Here is a 21210-nt window from a genome sequence, read left to right as displayed (position 1 = left end):
ATTTGTCTTTTTGAAGCAGGGTCTCCCTGTAGCCCCAGCTGTCCTGGAACTCACTATGTAGACCAGGTTGGCCTTGAACTCACAGAGATCCACCTGCCTCTGCCTCCCAAGTGCTGGGACTACAGGTGTGTGCCACCACGCCCGGCTCTTGACTGTATTTTTAAGTCTTTCATTGAAGTGATTTGGAAGAGTAGCTTCTCAATAGTGAGAAAAGGAAAGGAAAAAAGGGGGTCAGGTCCTTAAAAGTGATGGCCCCTAAGCTTTAATTTTTGTTTAGTTTTGTGTTTATTGGTCCAGTGGAAGCTTCTCAGAAGTATGCTGATAGTTGACAACAGAAAATCCAGTTGTCTTTATTGACCAATCAGGAGCTTAATTTACATGCATATTTTGAAAATCATAAGTGAAATCAGCACAGTCCAGGTCTCTGATTCCTCCCTTGCGGCCATCTTGGTGCCCTCTCTGTCAGTGGTCAGAATGCTTTCTTTGTACAGAGCCAGCTGGTGAACGGCATAGTCTTCGCCACCTTGCATACATCCTCTGCTGAGGCTTCTCTGCTCTACAGCCTGAAGACAGTCACAGAGTCATAGACAGGATGTCGACAGCAGCATGTAGCTGGGTTCCAATCAAACTTTATTTTCTAATGTAGAAATATGAATTTCATGGAATTTTCATCTGTCGTAATGTTTTTTTTATAGTTTGAAAATATAAACCTGTCTGGGGAAACAGCTCTGTCAGTAAACTACTTGAGGACCTAAGTTCTACAGAACCCACATGACAAAGCCAGGCATGGTGGTGCACACTCGGAACACTGGGAAGTAGAGACAGAAGCACTCCTGGGGCTCCCTGCCAAGCCAGCCCAAGCCTGGGTAGCAAATTCTAGGCCAACAAGAAACATTATCTCGAAGACAGCACGGTGGATGGCACCTAAGGAATGACGGGACTGATCTCTGACCTCCACATGCATATACCACATGCATTTGCACTCTTCCACACACAAACATGTATATACACATAGACACACAAAAAGTACATAAAAACAATTTTTAACTCATAGCCACATAAAAATAACTGGTAGACCAGATTTAACCAGTGTAGCACTATGAAACATCATCTATGATATTGCTTCAGGTTCTGGATGATCTAGCAATCAAGTTATATTATTATTAGATCTATAAAAAGCCACTCCTGTCTATGAAGTGAGATTTAAAGCATAGTTCATTTCGTGTTGCTACAACAGATTACCTGAGCACAAGTCATTTATGGAATTTATTTCTCTCAGTCCTGGAGGCTGAAAGTCAGATGGAGCTCTCCACATCTGATGAGGGCCATATCCTGCTGTATCACAGAAATTCTAATTCACTAATGCTATCATGGGGCCCCTCCAGCAAGATCTCTTCTAGACTTAATTTACATGCCCCAAACTCTACCTCCAAATACCATCAACATGTCAATGAAGATTAAGTGTGTACACATGTCTAGATTGTTACAGAAACTTGAAGGAACCGGAGTTACAGGTAGGTTGTGAGCTGCCCAATTTGGGTGCTGGGAACCAAATTTGGGATCTTCTATAAGAACAGCAAGTGCTTTTAACAGCTGAACCATCTTCCCAGTCTCTCAGCCCATGCTTCTGACTACAGCACAAGCTTTAAAATGGTCTAGTTAATTGATGCAAATGTTAAACAGAGACCTGTAGAGATAATGGCTCTTTGTTTCTTCATAGTTACTGATTAGGCACCTACGGTGTGCCCAGCCCAACATGGGTGCTAAGTATATAGCAGTGAATCGCAGACCCCAGTCCTACCATTTGTGGAAGTTTATTTCACTACATTTGAGCCACCCACTGTCATCATCAGTCCTAAGCCAATTCTGTCTGCTAGGTGGTGTCTGAGCTCTTAGGTTGCAGGTATAGATGTTTGGTACATATGTTATTCCAAAACTTCCTGGGCTAAGGATGGAGCTCTGAGGTTGAGTGTTTTTTTAGCTTACACAAGGAGCTGGCTTTAACTCCCAGCACTACAAAAATCAAAACAAAAAAGAAAATAAAATCTAAGCTTTTTCCTAGTGACAATTTTATTTTCAAGTGTTTGTTTGCTTTTCCCTCTTGAACTGTGGGGTCAAAGTTACAGTTTGACACACCATGCTTTCCATCCAGGTGTATGCTCCGAGTCCTGGATTCCTTTGGAACGGAACCTGAGTTCAATCATGCGAGTTATGCACAATCTAAAGGCCACAAGACTCCCTGGGGAAAATGGAATCTGAACCCTCAGCAGTTTTACACCATGTTCCGTGAGTATCCATGTATCATTTCTGCCTTCCAAAAAGCAACCAAAGATGGATGGGGAATTTAATTGAACAGCAGTCTATTTAGGGTTGTGATTCTCAGGACCCTTAGCTGAGAAAGTACATGCTGTTGAGCCTTTTTCCTGGGAATAATTGCATTTTCCCTTTAATTGGAATTGAAAGCCCATGTGAGCATTTTGTGAAGAGCCTTAGAAACGTCTTGGAGAAAAGTGTTCCATAAAAATTATCAGTAAAAGCCACATGGGAAAAGTCTGCAGATTACCTGGATGGGCAGGCACTGAGTATGTCCCTCACCATACCCATGCTTTTGAGGAGCCACTGAATCCTTAATGAGGAATGAGGTCTTCCATGTCAGCTCACTCTCCACACAGTTAAAATATTAATTATTTGACCATGAAGCTTTAAAAAGAAAAAAGGGAAAGATAGCTGGAGAGATAGCTTAGCAGGTACAAAACACTTATTGTATAAAAGTGAGGACCAGAGTTTGGGTCTCCCGGACCCACATAAATGCCAGTAGGAGTGGTGGTTTGTTTGCATTCTCAGCTCTCAAGAGCGGGAGACAGAGGTTTCCCCAGAACAAACTGGCTAGACCTACCCAAATCAGTGAGCTCTTGGTTCAAATGAGATACTGTGCCTCAATATATAGTATAGAGAGTGGTCAAGGAAGATGCCTGATGTCAACATCGTGCCTCCACATGCATAACACACACATACACCCACACACATGCAAACACATATGCATACCACACACAAATACACGAAAGAAAAGTAAAAAATACAGTGTTTTCTAAATTGAAATGATTTTAAACTCAGTTCCCTACTTAATTATTGGACCTAGAATATTTTACCTCCTCTTGCTGACTTGTGTTGTTGGTAGTGTATAGAGCAGTGAGGGCTTTTTCTGTACAGTCAGAGAATTATCTATGATATCTGTCTTTTCAGTTTCAAATGAGTGAGTTTATTGAGCATGTAGCAAACAAAAGCAAAAGAACGAAGAGCAAGTAGCAGAGAGAAGCTCTGATACCCAGCAAAAGGTGGTCAAACCAAACTCCTACAGCATCCAGCAGGTGACTAGAGTAGCCTGCAGAGCAAGCAAAGGGAAGTCAAGTTGGGGCTTACAACAGCCAGCCTTAGACATTAACTCAGGATGGTGCTGCTGAGCTAAAGGTCCCCATTGAGAGTCTTTCCATCAGTGAGCTTCCGGACTCCAGTTTCTACCTCAGGCATTTTTATACCATGGAATAAACAACAGTCACCTTGACTGAAAAGGGTCTCTTTAGCTGTTCTCAAGAGTGTTTTTCACTCTTGGGTTGTTTTCTGTTTTCCTTTCTCCCTGTCACAGTGCCAAGGAGCCAGCCTGTCCCCAGACAAGGGGCTTTGCAGGACACTTGAGACAGACGTTCTTGGGTCTGAAATGAGGGGGATCTACTGTTCTGCTTGAACCAGTTTCTCAGTGAGCTCAACAGTTCATGACAGTTAGCAATATGCTGGATATTACAGAGCCCATGCTGGCTGATGCACTCACTGGCTGTACTGCTAGGCTCTGAGGCCTTTGCCGTTCCATGGTCTTTCCTGCCATCATCATCTCTCATTATTGCCCTCCATTTATTTACCTACCATTCACTTTATTTCTAATTAGCCTAGGACTGTGAAACCAAGCACCAAATTTGACATTTGTACCAGAAGTAAATTTATGATTTAGTCTCACCCTCATGAGGAGGACAAAGTTCTGTTGTAGAAACGAAGGGCTACGTAAGTGACGCTGTTCACTTGCATGCTCAGAGTAGAGCACTCCTATTTCCCAAAATTATCAGTATGATTTTAATCTAGACATTTCCATGCTGAAATGACTTTCTAAGATTTCAGTCTATTTGCTTGGTTGAATTAAGACCCAAGGGATGCCGATAGTACAGCTGCACTTTGCTCTATATGCAGCCACCCAGAGATGGTCCTTTACTTGGGTGCCCTGAATGTCATAGTGAACACATTAAGACTAATCCTCGGGGTGTTAGGTCTGAGAAAGAAGAATTCAGAAGGCTTATACAGCTGGTGAGGGTAGTGACTTTAAAAATCAACTCATATTTATGGACTGGTGATGGCTCAGTCAGTAAATGCTTGTGAAGACCCAAGTTATATGTCTAGAACCCACATAAAAAAGCCAGGCATGGTGGTATACCCTGTAACCTCAGATTGGGAAGGAGGAGATAGATGGATTCCTAAGACTTTCTGGCCGGCCAGCCTAGCTACTTTGTGAGTTCCAGGCCAAAGAGAGACCATATCCAAAAACAAAACGAACAAAAAAACAGGTGGCTAGTGCCTAACTAACAACACCAGAGGTTATCTTCTGGCCTCCACATGCATGTGCATATATATACACATATACATGCACACAAATGAGCATGTACACACAAGGAACTCCTATTTAAGTGTTCTTTTGAGCTCAGAGTTTGGTGAAAGTGTGCTGTGCACGTTAGAAACATTATTGTTTCTGGAACTCTGTTGTCCTGATATATACCCCTGTCCCTGGGGCACAGTTCAGGGAACAAGCTAATATTTGGCACACCAGGTAACAGATGGCTGTCAGTGTGGTGAGGCATTATTAGAGTCTGCCTGGGGTTTGACTTTGCTATGACACTTTGAGACTGGGAAGAAGTGTCAGCCAGTAGACTAAGAAGTGACCTGTGTTAGTAAAAGTGAGATGAAGCTGCTGCTTACACACGTCCTCCAAGTCATGTCAGCAGCCCCATGCCCAGCCCAAGACGAGAGATGTTCCAGCCTTATGGAGCGCTCTCTTGTAGGATGGTGGAATTCGGTGCCCTGCAAGCCTGCTTCATTTTCCATAGATAAAGGCTTTCATGTGTATGAATTCCTTGAACTGAGAGAAGCTAACTGTTTAAAATGTAACAGAGGCCAAAAGTGTAGAGTGCTTTCTCTTAGACTGGGAGAGGGATATGGGTTCTGGATTCAGCAGAAATTGTGGGCTAATTTGACACATTTGAGTGCCTTTTAAGAAAAGAACCTGCATAGCAAAACATTACCAAGCACCTATGACATGGAAGGCAAGCAGTGTAGTAGAAAATGTTTACATGGTTATTTGAGATTGTTACAGGGAAGTATAGGAGTTGTGATATCCCTAGAACTATGTGCAGAATTGAAGATTTCAGGTGAGCTTCAGTTTGGATAGGAAATATTAGCGGACTCATTTTTTTCCATTAAAAAATATATATTGGACTGGGGAGATGACTCACTTGGAAAGTGTTTGCCATGCAAGCACGAGGACCTGAGTTTGATCCCCAGAACCCACGTAAAAAAAAAAAAAAAAAAAAAGCTGAGCATGTTAATGCATGCTGTAATCCCACTGCTGGGAATACAGAGAGTGGTGGATCCCTGGGGCTCCTAGCTAAACCAGTGAACTTGAAGTTGATGAAGACATCCTATCTCAATAAAACAAGGCAGACAGCACTTGAGGCACCTGAAGCATGATATCTGAAAGTAAATCCAGACTGATGTGTAGCCATGAGTATCCTAGCATTCAGACCAGACTTCCCCCAACATCTTTTTCTGTGAAAAGGAACCTCTTCCTAGGATAAATGACAGGTTGCAGAAGTGAAGCAGGGAATATTCAAGAAGGCAAGAGAGCCAGGAAGGACCACATTGGTAATGCCAGGAAGATATAGAATCCCTAAACAGGATCAAAAGAAGACTGACTGAAGTGAATTGAAATCACATAAATGAAAATAGTCAATGGGGCTGGGGATATAGCTCAGTTGGTAGAAGCCTAACCTAGCATACTCAAAGCCTTGGGTTCAATCCCCAGCACCTCATAAAGGGTATGGTGGTATATATCTATAATCCTAGCACTTGGGAAGTGGAGGCAGGAGGATCAGAAGTTCCAAATCATTGACTATATAGCAAGTTCAAGGCAAGTCTGAGATACATGAGACCCTGTCATTAAAAAAAAAGAAATAAAAGAAAAAATGGTCCATGAATCCAGTATGATGCACCAAGCAAGAAAATATAGTCGGTCACCTTTGCAAGTTGTTAAGACACCACCGTATTACTCTGAAAAATAAAGGAGGAAAAACCCAGCTTTGATCTTCCCGCCTTTCTAGCACAAATTATATTTGAAGATAAACAATTGATGGTAAGAAATTGTTAGTCAGGGGGAAAACAGAGCTGGTAAAGGCAGAAGGAATGAAGGATTAGGAAATGAATATCTTGAAACTCTTAATGAGACTGCAGATCCAGTCATCATCAGCTACTACACAATCCGTCAAGTAACAGGTTGATGGAGAACTCTGCATGGATAGTGCTGGAACTAGGGAAATGAGCTGGGAAATGAAGCAGTCTGAAGCATTCATTATGTTCAGATGTGTCAGATCTGGGGACTTGGCAACACAAAATGGTGTCAGCATCCCACAATCCAGACCCTACCCTCTGTGAACTTGGATGTACCCCTGTCAAGAGGATCCAAGAGGGTCCCTCCCACCCCATGTGACAGACCCGCTGGTTTGGGGCAATAGTAGTTATTCTAGTGATCTAAAGTTAAAGACTGTTTTCTTTTATCAGAAAGAGAAAAATGTCAAAAGCCATTTTTTTCCTTTTGATTTTTTTGAGACATAATCTCATGTATCTTAAACTGGACTCGAACTTACTGTGTAGCTGAGTATGACCTTAAACTCCTGATCCTTCTGCTTCAGCCTCCCAAGTGCTGAGATTACAGATGCATACCTTCACAGCTGGTTTACGTGATGCTGGGACTGAACCCAGGGCTCTATACATGCTAGGCAAGCATTCTCCCAACTGAGCTACATCTCTGCACCCCCCCGTTTAAATTTTTTTTTAATTTTTTATGAGTTTACTTGCTGAATTTATATACACAATGTGCATGAAGGTGCATGTGGAGGCCAGGAGAGGGCATCAGATTTCTTGGAACTGGAGTTACAGGCATTTGTGAGCTGAGCTATCCAGTATAGGTGTTGGGATCCAAACCTAGATTTTCTACAAGAACAGTAAGTGCTCTTAACCGCTGAGTCCCTAATTTTCTTAATGAGACAGATTTGTTAATGTTTTGTTTAAGAGCTAACAGTAATCATTATATTAGTAACATATAAATATGTACCAATACTGAGAATGAATTGAGACTCTTGAGTACTGAGATTGTTTTATATTGTTGGTATACACTATGAACAAGATAGAGATCACAGAGGTCAAGTTGTATTTGTATGTGTAGACTTAATTCTTCAAAGTCAGCTGTCTTAGGAGATGTCTTAGTGTTTTGACATGTGTGTAATACAGAGTCCAGCACATGGACCACACACAGGTGTACCGTCTTAGTTGCTATAAAATGAAATTGCCCAGCTGCACATTTACTCATATGTTAAACATTTATGGCACGTTCCTTCTTGACAGCTCCTTCTATTCCTCAGCTAACTCACTTCTTGCTCAGCTGGTGTGGTTTCTACAAGTCTAAAAGCCTTGCTTTTGTATATTGTTTTGCCCCAAATCTCAGAGGTTGCACTGAAATAATCTCTCTGTGTATTCTGTTGGTGGTTGGGTGTTTTAGGGTGTATCAGCATAGAGTATGCTTGTCACCTTCTAAAACAGCTTCCAGATGAGGAGGGTGGCCAGGCTGAAACACTGAGGCTGTGGGTTAAATCTACTGAGTGATGGCTCTGTGGTGTATGTTTGTATGTGCACATGTATGTATGTACATGGTGAGGCCAGAAATTGATGTCAGGTGTCTTCCTCAATCTATCCCCACCTTGGTTTTTAGACAGGGTCTCTCGTTCACTTGGAACTTGATAATTGGGCTAGTCTTGGCCTGCAAGCCCCAGGGATCCACCTGTCTCTGCCTCCCCAGTGCTGGGATTACTGGGGCATGCCACCACTTCTGGCTTTTGTTTTACTCAGGTCCTTATGCCTGTGTAGTAAGTTCTTTACTCTCTGAGCTATTTCCCCAGCCCTGAGTAATGGCTTATTCTAAGAAGCTGGTAAGTGTGTTGTTCTTCCTAGCACTGATTTCTCCTTTGGCCTTTTGTCTAGATGCTAGCTTGACTTCCAAACTAGGCACTAAAGCTGCTCCACTGCCTCCAGAGCCAGCTCCTGAAAGCTCAGTTTGAATGAAATTCTTCCCCTCAGAGCCTGTGGTATCTTCCCATTTATCCCTCTGTGGCGTCAAGTTCTGACTCCGTAGCAGAGTGTTTCTAACCTTCAGCTCACTGTTCCACCCTCACACCCCCAGGCTAGTGTGATTTATGTGATTTATACTCTTATGTATTTACTACATAAGAGTAAAGAAAGGCAGCAGCAAGCAGGCAACAGGGTGCACTCTCCACCCTTACAGTGGATGTGATGTGACTAGCTGAGTGAATCCTTTAAATGATGGACTGACCTGGAATTGTATGCCACATAAACCCTTTCCTCCCCTAAGCTGCTTTTGCTCAGGGTATTTTATCATAGCAACAGAATGGATACTAGAACAGTCACCATTCTTTTTAAAATTGTACTTTTTAAAAATTTTTTGAGTTTTTATACATTTCATACAACAGTTCTTAATCAAATTTAGATACCTTCTCCTCCATCCATGCCCCCCAACCCCCTACTGGACCTTATATATTCCAACATGTATCACATGTATATTTTTATATTTTGTATTTTAAGTTATATATACTAAAATTTTGTGTCTCATCTTGTTTGATTTTGCATGTTTTTGTGTATTTGGTGTGTGTGCGTACATATTCATATATGCATACATATGTGTTCATGAGTATGTGGAGGCCCGAGGTTAACATCAGGAGTCTTCCTCAGTTTCTCTCCACCTTATTCACTGAAGCAGGGTCTTTCAGCTGAACACAGAGCTCACCCATATAGCTAGTTAGCTAACCAGCTTCCTCCTGGGATCCGCTGTCTCTGCCTCCGAACACTGGAATTACATGCAGCCTACTACACCCATTCGGCATTTACATGGGCTCTGGGGATCTGTACAGTAAGCACTTTATCCACCAAACCACCTCCTCAGCCCCACTCATCATTGTTTTCTACTTAATAAATCACATTTCCTTTTAAGAGTCTACTTAGACTTGAGAACTATCAATATCTCCAGTGCTACTTGAGTCTATTTAAATGACCTTTTCATAATCTATATTTAGGATGTTTTGTTGTTTCTTAGAATTAATGGTATGTGTCTCTAAGAATCTGGATTAGCTCCCCTATCTGAGCATTGCTTCAGTATCTGGCATTGGTCTACCATGATACACTTGTTTCAAACTCTGAAGTCAATCTCTTTTTTGTTTGTTTCCCAGTCTCAAACAAGGTGTGTAATAATACAATGAAAAAACATCTATTTACATAGAAGAGTAAAATAGAGAAGTGAATCATGTAAGAACACCCCCAAACTGATGACTTGCACTGTTTATTAGCCCATGTTTGGATAGCTCGAATTAGCTCATGACGCCCACTTTCACAACTTCATCTGGCTTCTGTGAAAACATTGGCCAGGGTAAAAATCTTTTTATCTGACTGAATTCCCCCCACACCCAACCCAGTCCTTTCCTAGAGAATGGCTGAAAGTAGCAACACTTGATGCTGAGACTGCCCTCTTCCTGGTGTCAGGCAAGCTTCAGCTCAGACCCGATTTCTCTATGCTGCAAACGTTTCAGTGACCTTAAAGCCGAGGCTCTCCTCAGCTCCCCTGTTGCTGGCCCTGCCTCAGAGCCCTTTCTTGTTCCCTAAGCAAAGTCACATACACAGATTTGTTCTGTTTGTTGGGGGGCTGCAGTGGCTTGAATGTGAACAGCCCTAGCATTCTAGCAACCTCCAGACCCTGTGGAGTCTGACTGCATCCCTTTCTGTTGTGCCTCACTTCCCACTAACCTCTCTGATGTTTAACTGCACCAGGCACGTTTCCTCCCTAGGACCTTTGCAGCAGTTGTTATCGTCTCTGAACATTCTTCCCTGACTTTGACACCTCCATCTTTTCCTCATGTCCTTAACTCGAATGTCTCGTTAATGAAAGTTACCCTGATCTCCTTTGCACAGTGCAGGTCCTTTCTGCCCTCACCTTCTTCTGCCTTATTTCCTTCCATCATTTCTTTCCTCCCAGAATTCATATCCCACATCCTCTTACTTCTTTTCTTTTTCCTTCCTTGTCATCTGGGTTATACCATGGGTGGGGTTTTCTCTGTTCTGTTCATTGCTGAAACTTAATATTTCCTGGCACATTTAAGCATTATTTATTAACTGAATTAAATTAAGTTAGTTTAAATGAAAAGATAATATCTTTTCTGTTTTTAGCCCATGCAACAATTCAGGGAAAGGTTAGAAATATGCATATTTGGGCTGGGCATTTGGCTTAGTTGGTAGAGCACCTGCCTAGCATGCAGGAAGTCCTGGATTCTATCTCCAGCACCACATACACCAGGTGTGGTGGTGCATACCTGTAATCCCAGCACTTAAGAGGTAAAGGCAGGAGGACCAGTAGTTCGAGGTCATCCTCCACTACATAGAGATTTTGAGGTCAGCCTGGGCTATATGAAACTCTGTCTTGAAAGAGAAATATGTACGTCTAGGAATACAGATGAATTTCTATCACTGAGATTTGAAGAGTTGTTCAAATCATTCTGTTGGTCACTGTTGTTGTTACTGATTTTGTCGCTCTGAGTTCCTGCCAGGGTTTGGGGCGCAGAAGAGATCAGTGGTTGATGAATCAAAACTTTGGCTTTTTCATAACAGGAATCGTAGATATGAGCTGGTTCTCTTTCCTGCAAGCTGCAAACCTGCCAACTTTAGCTAAGGTTCCCTGTTTCCATCACAGTTTTACTGTTGGGACCTGAGGAGCAGAGGGGCTGGCTATTTGTGATGCAAACTCTCTATTTGGCCTTTAACTTGTAAAGCAGGACTGTAGCCTTTTGCTGGCCTTGGAGTCCTAGTAACCTCAAAGCTCTTCCCTGCTGAGTATCAGCCCTCAGGAGGGATACTCTTCTGAAGAGTGCATTCCTTCCTAACCTGCTTTCTGACACTTGAACAATTTACTCTATGGCGCCTCTGTGGGCAGCTCAGGCACTTGTGTTTACGGTTCCACTGTGCATTGCTGTTTCCCTAGCCTGCACCCTGCCTCCTCTCAACAAACCAGTACCACCACCATTTTAAAAAAGTTTTGTTAAATTTGAAATATGTAGCCACTATCTATGCACAACTTTAAAGTCCAGATTATGAGCTGGGGAGACGGCTCGGTTGGTAAAGTGCTTGCTGCACAAGCATGAGGACCTGAGTTCTGTACTCAGAACCCATGTAAAAAGGCCAGGCATGGTGGTATACACTTGCAATCCAGTGCTGGGTAGGTAAGCACAGTGGGATCCCTGGGCACTAGCCAGCCAGGCTACCCTACTTCTTGAACTCTAGGCCAGTAAGAGATCCTGTCTCACAAAACAAGGTAGGGAGCTATGCATGGTGGCACACATCTTTAATCCCAGTACTCAGGAGGCAGAGGCAGGCAGATCTCTGTGAGTTCGAGGCCAGCCTGGTCTACATAGTTCCAGGTCAGCTGGGGTTACAGGGAGACCCTGTCTGAAAAAGACCCCCCCCCCGAAAAAAAAAGGTAGGGGCTGGGGAGATGGCTCAGCAGTTAAGAGTACTTGCTACTCTTGCAGAGGACCTGGGTTCAGTTCCCAGCACCCACATGGCAGCTCACAACCATCTATAACTCCAGTTCCAGTGGATTTGACACCCTCCTGTGGCCTCAGCAGCCACCAGGTACTCATGTGGTATACATACATACATGTAGGCAAATACTCTTACACATAAAATAAAATTACTTTTTTTTTGAATACCACAAATACCAAGGCTTAGAGCACCCAAGGAGCAACAGCCAAGATCACTCTCTGGCCTATATACACAGACACACAGACACACACACACACACAGGCACACACACACACACAGGCACCTGTACACACATGTATCTACATATACACAAACACTTGTGGATGGACACACAGCAGAGTGGATGTGATAGGATCCATTTTTAGTTTGAAGGTAAAAAATATCTGTAAGCCTGTGAGACTGGAGAGATGGCTCAATTGTTAAGAGCACTGGGTGCTCTTGCAGAGGACCTGGGTTTGAAGCCCAGCACCTACATGATGGCTAACAACTGTCCGTAACTCCAGTTCCAGGGAATTTGATGCCCCTCTTCTGTCTTCCACAGGCAATGCATGATACTTATATACATCCAGGCAATATACTCATACACATAAAATAAAAACAATAGATAAAAATAATTTTTAAATATCCATAAGCCTAGGGGGGAGAAAGCTCATCAACATTGTATATTTCTAGGTAGTAGGATAGAAAGAAGAAAGAAGTTACTTTTTATCTTTCTCTGTTTGCAGAAAAAAGTTTATACCAAAGACATATTTCAGTTATAATCAGGAAGAGCAATAAAAGCATTTCTTTTTAGAGGAAAGAAAATCTTGTTTATCACAGAAGTCTTAGCAAAAATTGACAAGGCCTGAGCTTTGAAAGATAGAGAAGAAGGATGTAGTTGCTGAATTTTGATAAGTTTACATCCCTGAGATCTGGTGACTAACTGGCTGTGAGGGCTGAAGAATGGGCCCAGGCTAGCTCAGGGGTTGGGTAGGGCAGGGGCAGTACCCTGGGAGATAGGTAGTATGGGTGGGCAACATTCCTAGAAGTATTCAAGATTTCCTAGTAGAAAAATAGGCCATGAAGATTTATGAAATTGGAAGAAAGGTCAATTTGACTTACTAAGAATTTTTAAATTACATTTTAAAAGAAGTAAGAGGACCTGGGGTGTAGCTCACATGGTAGAGTGTTTACCTAGCATAAAACCATGGGTTCCATCCCAAGTACCACATAAACTGGGCATGGTGGTGCATGTCCGTCATCCCAGCACTGTGTAAGTGGAGGCAGGAGGATCAGAAGTTCAAGGGCATCCTTGGCTACATAATGAATTCACTGCTAGCCTGATATACATGAGACCCTTTCTTTTAAAAAAGGTGAGTGGAGTCCCAAATACATATGGCAGAAGTTGCTCACAAAACTATGGTGATATTGTATGTGTGCCTGTAACACACATATATGTGTATGAACCAGCTATTCCGACTTTGAATCCCAGTATTGCCCCTTCCAAGCCTATAGATTTGTGAGGTTTAAGTCTCTCTCCCTGTGTGCTCATCTGTTAAAAGTTGTGAATATAAAATGAAAGAATCACTATAGCATCCTCTGTTTTCTTGTTACCATGACAAAATATCTGACTACAGCACTTAGGAATGGTTTATTTTGGCTCACCATTCAAGCGTACAGTCCATCATGGTCTGGAAGTCATGGCATCACAAACATGAGGCAGCTGGTCAGGTGCATTCAGGAAGCAGAGTGCTGGTGCTCAGCTTACTTTCTCCTTTTCATTTAGTCAAGGACCACAGCCTATATAATGGTGCTACCCACATTTAGGGTGGATCTTCCCACTGCAAATAACCCAGTCTACCAACTCCCTCACAGACATGCCGAGAAGTTTGTCTTCTAGGTAATCCTAGATCCTGTCAAGTTGACAATCCGTATGTACTTTGAACAGAACTTGGAATATCATGAGAACTCAAATATCAGAGTTGTTTTTATAAAGTCCCAAATGTTTGTCTTTTGGGATGAACCAGATACTGAAAGCGCAGCATTTCCTACATCTCATTTGTAGTGGGATTTCTTTTATTTATCTTGAAATGTAAATGTCCACCCTGAAACCATCTGACAACTGATGTCTGTGTACCTGTCTTAAGGCTAAAGCAAAAAAGAAAGCTGAGGTTGAGGTTAGCGCCTGATTAAAAGGTCATTTTAAATAGTGTCAGCCTGGTCTGTGACTTTGAATTCATCATAAGCAAAGTGTTGCAAGCAGGGCAGTTGCCTGCAGTCAGGACCAACTACTGGTCCTCTCCTTGTAGACCAGACATGCCTGGTCTGGGGTTTCTTAGAATAACCTGTGGGGGCAAGGTGAGATCGTGTGCAAAGAGACTTGGGGTCTGGGGACAAGTTGTGTTACAGGAGACATGGAAGGGTCAGAGGTGTATTCAGGCAGTGACTTTATAAGCATGTGAGGTCCTCTGCCCTCCATGGAAGGTGCTGCTCTTCGCATTAACATAGCACAGTGACACTGGAAGGTGAGATAAAGAGTACCTAGACAGAATTTCAGGGTGAAGTTTCATGTGTAATGTGTTCTTCATAGAGGGTCAAAGTTGATTTATTACTGAGCTACAGTCACATCACATCAGAATAAAAATAGATTCTTTCAGAGCTGGGGACATAGCTCACCACTTGATAGAGTGCTTTCCTGCCATGTCATGCACTAAGCTCTGTCTCCAGTGCCATATAAACCAGATGTGGTGGTGCATGCCTCTAATTCCAGCTCTCTGGAGGTAGAGGCAGGAGGATCAGAAGTTCAAGATCATCCTTAGCTATATCAGGAGTTTGAGACCAACCTGGGGTGCATGAGACCCTGTCTCAAAACCAAAAGGAAAAAGAAAAGAAACTTTTTACCCTTCCTTCTGGCCATTCAAACTTTAAGGTTTAAGCTAAAGGAAACTTCAACACAAAAAATTACACACATATTTTTCCTTTTGGAGGGAGTTTAATCATAATATCATATGCAATAGGAACCACTAAATATTTTAGATAATCAATTATTTTTAAGAACCCACATGGGGTCTTATATAAACTGAAAAACAGAAACAAACATCTCAAGAATGGAGCATCAGTCACTGCATAAATTTTCTGAAAATAAAAACTAGAAATCATCATCTCAAAGTCGAAAGCTTCAGATTCTGGTTCAAAGCTTTTAGAAGAGCAAAAGACGTCTTAGGTGACCTCAAGGATGCACACAGGCAACCTTCCCCTCCCCTTTGTTCTTTCCAGTTTCAGTTCCCTCCCATCTGTACCCATCAGAAAGGAGGGGAAAAGAAGGGGAACACAACAGGCAGCCTTTGCCTTTGTCTCTTGTTGGCAGAATTTATTCAGTAATTTTCTCTTCAGCCAACTGCAGCCATGGCCCTTGCCTCTGGGCACTTGTTCAAAAACAAATGAAATAACAGATTGTCCAGCCCAAGCACAACTCCCCAGTCATAGCCCTGTTATCTTTCCTCCTGTCACCCCCATTAGGCACAGGCCCTGGTGACTGGATGGTGACACAGTAGTATTTATGTAATGGGAGCATCTCCACAGAGCATGGACTTTGTGCCAGCACCCCTCTTCTTCTTCTTCCTCTCCTCATAGGAATGAGGATAATAGGGTGTCTCATTCCTAGTAGATCACCCATGACTGATTTTAAAGGCTTCTTGTAAGTAAGTATAAAGACTTGAGTTTGATCCTCAGCACCCACATAAAAATTCTAGGCATGATGGCCCTCAATTGTAATCACATTGCTGGGAGACAGGGATCACTGGAGCTTGCTGGTCACTAGCTGAATCAGTGAGCTCCAGGTTGAATGGGAGACTCTGTCTCAAAAAAGGTGGAGGTGCTGGAGAGATAGCTCAGTGGTTAAGAGCACATACTTGCTTGCAGAGGACTTGAGTTAGGTGACTTACAACCTCCCGTAACTCCAGTTCTAGGTGATCTAATGCCCTCTTCTGGCCTCCACGAGCATATGCATGCACATAGTACACATAAACTCACACAAGCACACACACATACATATAAATAAAAAATAGTAAATCTTTTCAAAATAATAATTATAAGGTACAGAGCAATTGAGGAAGACACCTGGCCCCTGGCCTCTGTGTGCATATGTATCCACATGCACACAGTCACACATGTATGTGCATACACACATAGCTTCTGGACTGACTTAGTATCTGGGAAGGGGTTCCTCAGCCCTTCGAAACCAAACAAAGGCAGTGCCCCCCCCTCCTCTCCCCTCTACCCCCCAAATATGAATGGATGTGGTTGAAGCTGCAGTGTGTGGAGAATTGCAAGTCTGTCTCAATTACACAGGAAGTTTGGTTTTGTCTTATTTATAGCTCTTTGTTTGGGTCAGATTAAACAACAGTTGCTTCCCTTAATCAACCATGTGTGGCTTCTGCCCAGGCGTATCCTGACAAGATGATATTTCTCTGGACAGGATAGAAGGTAGAGTTGATAAGGGTCTCAATTTTTAAAAAAAGAGAGACTTGGTTGGGTGTGGTGGCACACTCCTATCATCCCAGCACTGGGGAGGCAGAAGCAGGAGGATCTCTGTGAAACTGAAGCCAGCCAATTCTCCATAGTGAGTCTATGCCAGCTGTGGCTACAGGGAGACCCTGTCTCAGAGAGAGGGGGAGGGGGGAGGAGGGAGAGGGAAAGAGAGGATGGAGGGGGGAGGAGGGAGAGGGAGAATGAGAGAATGAGAGAATGAATGAATTGTCTTCTGATCAGATAGTCCCCTCCTAGTGAAACTTATTTGAAAATCACACAGGAGACTGGGGAGGTGACTCAGTTGGTAAAGTGCTTGCCACAGGAGGACCTTGATTCAATCCCCAGAACCCACATAGAAAGCCAGGCATGGTAATGCATGCTTGAAATCCCAGCACTGTGGAGGCAGAGACAGAAGGTTCTCTGGAGTTCAGTGACCAGCCAGTCTAGCCAATCAGTGAGCCCAAGTCCAAGTGGAAGATTCTGTCACAAACAAACAAGTAGACAACATCTGAGGTTGTCCCCTAGCCTCCACACACACGCACACATATATACACACAGGCACACATGCAACACATACATGTGCACATAAAACACAGAATCGGAAATTATAGACACAAGATACAAATGTTCAGGGTGGCTATGGGATAGCTTTCCACTTGGTGCATCATATAGAAAAGTTAGAGGGGACAGAGGAAAACTCTTTTCTACTTCCAGAACAGTCCACCCTGTACACACTCGGGCTTTACAGGGGTTTTAGAGAGGTTTATACTCCAGAGGGCCTCACCTTTTGTTCTTTTTCAGTCCATGCTCCTATCCAATATAACCCCAATGGTGTCATGGATGGCCTTTAGTCACATGTTGCAGTTGCTTAATGAGGCCTCTTCTGAGAAATGCACTGGTAAGGCTATGGTGCAGGCACTCTAACTTGTGCTTACACAAACCAAGATGGCTAGGACGTCAATAGGCCATGGAATCTTACAGGACTACCATATACCAGATATGGTTATGGTGTAGTAAAGAACATATATCCTGTGGGTGAGGGGTGGGGGGGCGGGGCTGTAGGTGTATCTGCGTGTTCATGTATATACATGTGGATTCACCTTTGTGTGTGTGCATGTGTGCACGCATGTGCATGTGAATGAATTGGCATTAGAATGTCTTGGGATGTCTTCCTCAGTCTCTTGTCTGCTATTTTTTGAGACAGGTTCACACATTGAAATTTGAGTTTACCTTTTGTTCTGATAAACTGTCTGGTCATCTGGTCAGTGAGTCTCTGGGATCCACCTATGTCTGCCCCCCCTCAAGTGCTGGGATTACAGATGCGCACCATCACACGCAACTTTTTCTGTGGGTGCTAGAGATCACACTTAGGTCCTCATGCTTCCATGCTGGTTTTCCCACCAAACCATCCCCAGCCCCTGTACATTTTTTATCGGGGAATAATCTTCAGAGGAGGTGAAAGTTTGAGTTACGCTGCTTGATTTGGCCTCCAAGCCCCTTTGACCCAACGAGATGGTAAATACAGCTGGAGTCAGAGTAGACTGTGTGGCTCCCAGGTGAGGGCGAGCTGGAGAAAACACAAAATGAAACCATGGGTGAGATGGCCTGTGACATTCTGTAACTGCTGTCTTTGCCTACTGAACACTAACGGCCCTGTCTTTTGCTTTCTACATCAGCTCACACTCCAGACAACAGCTTTCTGGGCTTTGTGGTTGAACAGCACCTGAACTCAAGCGACATCCACCACATTAATGAGATCAAACGACAGAACCAGTCCCTTGTGTATGGCAAGGTGGATAGCTTCTGGAAGGTGAGTCAGCCCTTGCAGCGTGCTCTCTGGAAGCAAGCTTGTGGGGTAATTTAATCTTGCTTTGATCCAGGGAGTAATCAAGTCAAGGGCGCAGGGCTTAGCAAGATCTTCGTAGATATAAATAAGAGCATTCAGAGGTTTGGATGCCCCAGCATGTTGGCATCTAACCAAGGCTATGGTTGCTCATTCATCCTTAAAGCAGCTATACTACAAACCTTTGGCTTCTTTGCATGTCAGAAATGACAAATGAGCTTGGGAGATGACTCTGTGGGTAAAGTGCTTGCTGCAAAATATGAGGGACTGAGTTCTGATCCCCAGGACCCCCACAAAAAGCCAGGTAGGGTGGCACATGCCTGTTACCTCAGTGCTTCAGTGCTAGGTGGGTGAAGAGACAGGAGGACCCCTAGGGCTCTCTTGTCAGCCAGTCTGAGTCAGCATGTTCCTGGTTCAGTGAGGGACCCTGTCTAAAACAAAACATGGGAGAATGATTGAGGAGGACATCCAGTGTCAGCCTCTGTCTTCCACATGCACATGCACACACACACCCACAAACACCTGCACACACAGACACAAATAATAATGAACACATGGCAGCTTCTTTCACATCTGTAGTGGGCTGTATACCTGAGGTTTCTACATCCACAGATTCGTACAATATAGACTGAAAATATTCAAGGAATGGAGGATACTAAATGTGGGTAAACAATCTTTTACTTATTAGACCCTTGATACAGCACCACTGTTTATATCACACTCTCTTGTTGGATATTACAAGAGACATAGAGATGATTTTGAGTACATAAGGGGATGGGCAAGTGTTCTGTGAAAACACTGCTCATTTTGTATCGGGTCCTTAAACATCCTTGGAATTGGGTGTTCTCAGGGGCCCTGGAACCCATCTGTTGTAGTTTCATTAGGTTGCTGTGTTAAAACATTCATACCAAAAGCATCTTGGGGGAAGAAAGGACTTATTTGACTTATACTTCCACGTCACAGCCTATCATTGAAGGAAGTCAGGACAGGAACTCAAGCAGAAGCTTGAAGCAGAAACTATAGCAGAAGGCTGGCATGCTCACTGGCTCATGCTTAGCTAGCTTTCCTGTATAGCCCAGGACCACCTTCCTAGGAAACGATGTCACCCACAGACATGTCCACAGGCCAAACTGTTCTAGGAACGTCCTCAATTGAAGCTTTGCTCTCCCATGACTCTAGGCAGTGTAAAGTTGACAAAGCTAACTAGCAGACCATCCATACCTAGGAACAGTGGTATTTGATTCTGAGCACCAGGGTCCTGCAGGGTTCAGCTAACTTTCTGGGCCTGGGCATTGCACTGAGAATCCGCTCTGGGAAGCAGTGTCTTTGCTGAGATCTCTTTGGCTTCTATGATTGGTAGTCTCCTCCTAATCTGCAAAGAGAATGCCTACCAGCACCAACTATGAACACTTTGCTTGGGAGAATCTTGGGTATTACAAAGTTCTTGGCTGCAGATCAAACCAGATTTTCCCAAGCTCTAGGCTGGTGGGCCCCACAGGGACCCCCTGCCCTCATGGGAGGATTTCCAGCATACCTAGGGAAGAGGTAATGGCAGAAGAGCAGGAAAGGTCTGATCTGTTTTTTCTAATTTTTTGTGTGTGAGTGTATTGTCTACATGTGTGTAAATGCACCCATGTCATGCAATGCCCGTGAAGGTCAGAAGAGGGCATCAGATCCCATGGAACTAGAGTTATATATGGTTGTTAGCTGCCATGTGGGTGCTGGGAATCAAACCTGGGTCCTCTGCAAGAGCAACCAGTGCTCTTAACTGCTTAGCCATCTCTCTAGCCCCAAGGTGTGACCTGTTGGCAGGCAAATCTTTATATATGGTGTATCATCTCAGGGAGCAGATGTTGTAATTTTGAGAAATATTTTTGAAGGATAGAAATCTCCAGGACTTCTAATATACCTCTTCCTAAATTTCAAATTAAACCTTTTGGGAAATGGTCTTAAGCTGTGATCCATGCTGTATGTCTCCCCCATGGAGGAAGTTAGAAATCTGATGCCTGAGGGTTTATCAGTAGCATGTAGGGTCTTCAGAAAAGGTTTTACCCAGGCTTCAGCTCTGCAGGGCTAAGTAGACCAAAAGGGCAAGTGTTAGTAGGTTGTTTCTTTACATTTATTTGTGTGTGTATGGTGTGTGTGTGTGTGTGTGTGTGTGTGTGTGTGTGTGTGTGTATGAATGCCCTAGAATGAATGTGGAGATAAGAGGACATCTTGCAGAAGTCTGTTCTCTCCTTCCACCATATGAGTCCCAGGGATTGAACTCAGGTCATCAGGCTTAGTAGCAATCACTTTTACTCACTGAGCCACTTACAGTCCTGGTGGGTTTTGATGAACACTGATCTATTCCCAGAAAATGGTCTTTATTATGGACAGCTAGATTCTGTATTGTATAGTATTGTAGCTTTCAACGAGGGACAACTTTACTGCCTCCCACCACCAAAGAGCCAACTTGGCAATGTCTTGAGACATTGGTTTCTGTGTTGGATAGTGGTAGTGCTGGTATCTAAGGGTGAAGGTGAGGGCTGGTTTTGCATCTTACAGTGCATACAAAGGCTCCTTAGTAAAGTTATCTGGCATAGATTTATAGCACTGCCTAGATTGATGGTCTCTGTACTTGTAAAAATTGAGTTACTTCTTATGTGTTATGACAAGTTGTATATTCCTAACCCCAAATTTTGAAACCCAAACTACTTGGGTGCTGATATGATACCAGCATGTGGGGAAAAGTATCAGTCCACCCCCTGACCTCATGTGGCATTTCACAGTATAAACTCAGAACTGCAGGAAATGACTGCTAGCCCATGTGTCTATAGTGAAAGTATGTTGTAGATGGAATGTGAAATGGCCCCCACAGACTCATTCATGGGTTGTGTTGGTTTTAAGCTGGT

The 21210-nt window shown here is 43.4% G+C and overlaps 1 protein-coding gene across 8 annotated transcripts in view; it reads left to right on the top strand.

Moving 5' to 3' along the window:
* Positions 1–21210, top strand: part of Mgat5 (alpha-1,6-mannosylglycoprotein 6-beta-N-acetylglucosaminyltransferase) — a 339269-nt gene that overhangs the window by 228283 nt on the left and 89776 nt on the right. For all 8 annotated transcript variants that reach the window (XM_008832465.3, XM_029563238.1, XM_029563240.1 and 5 more), the window contains 2 exons: positions 2153–2286; positions 18150–18283. In XM_008832465.3, coding sequence (XP_008830687.1) covers positions 2153–2286; positions 18150–18283 — 268 coding nt within the window. The remainder of the gene's footprint in view (positions 1–2152; positions 2287–18149; positions 18284–21210) is intronic.

Source organism: Nannospalax galili, unplaced genomic scaffold (genome assembly GCF_000622305.1).
Source record: "Nannospalax galili isolate Female #2095 unplaced genomic scaffold, S.galili_v1.0 scaffold995, whole genome shotgun sequence".
NCBI lineage: Eukaryota > Metazoa > Chordata > Mammalia > Rodentia > Spalacidae > Nannospalax > Nannospalax galili.
This window is presented reverse-complemented; position numbering and strand designations above follow the sequence as displayed.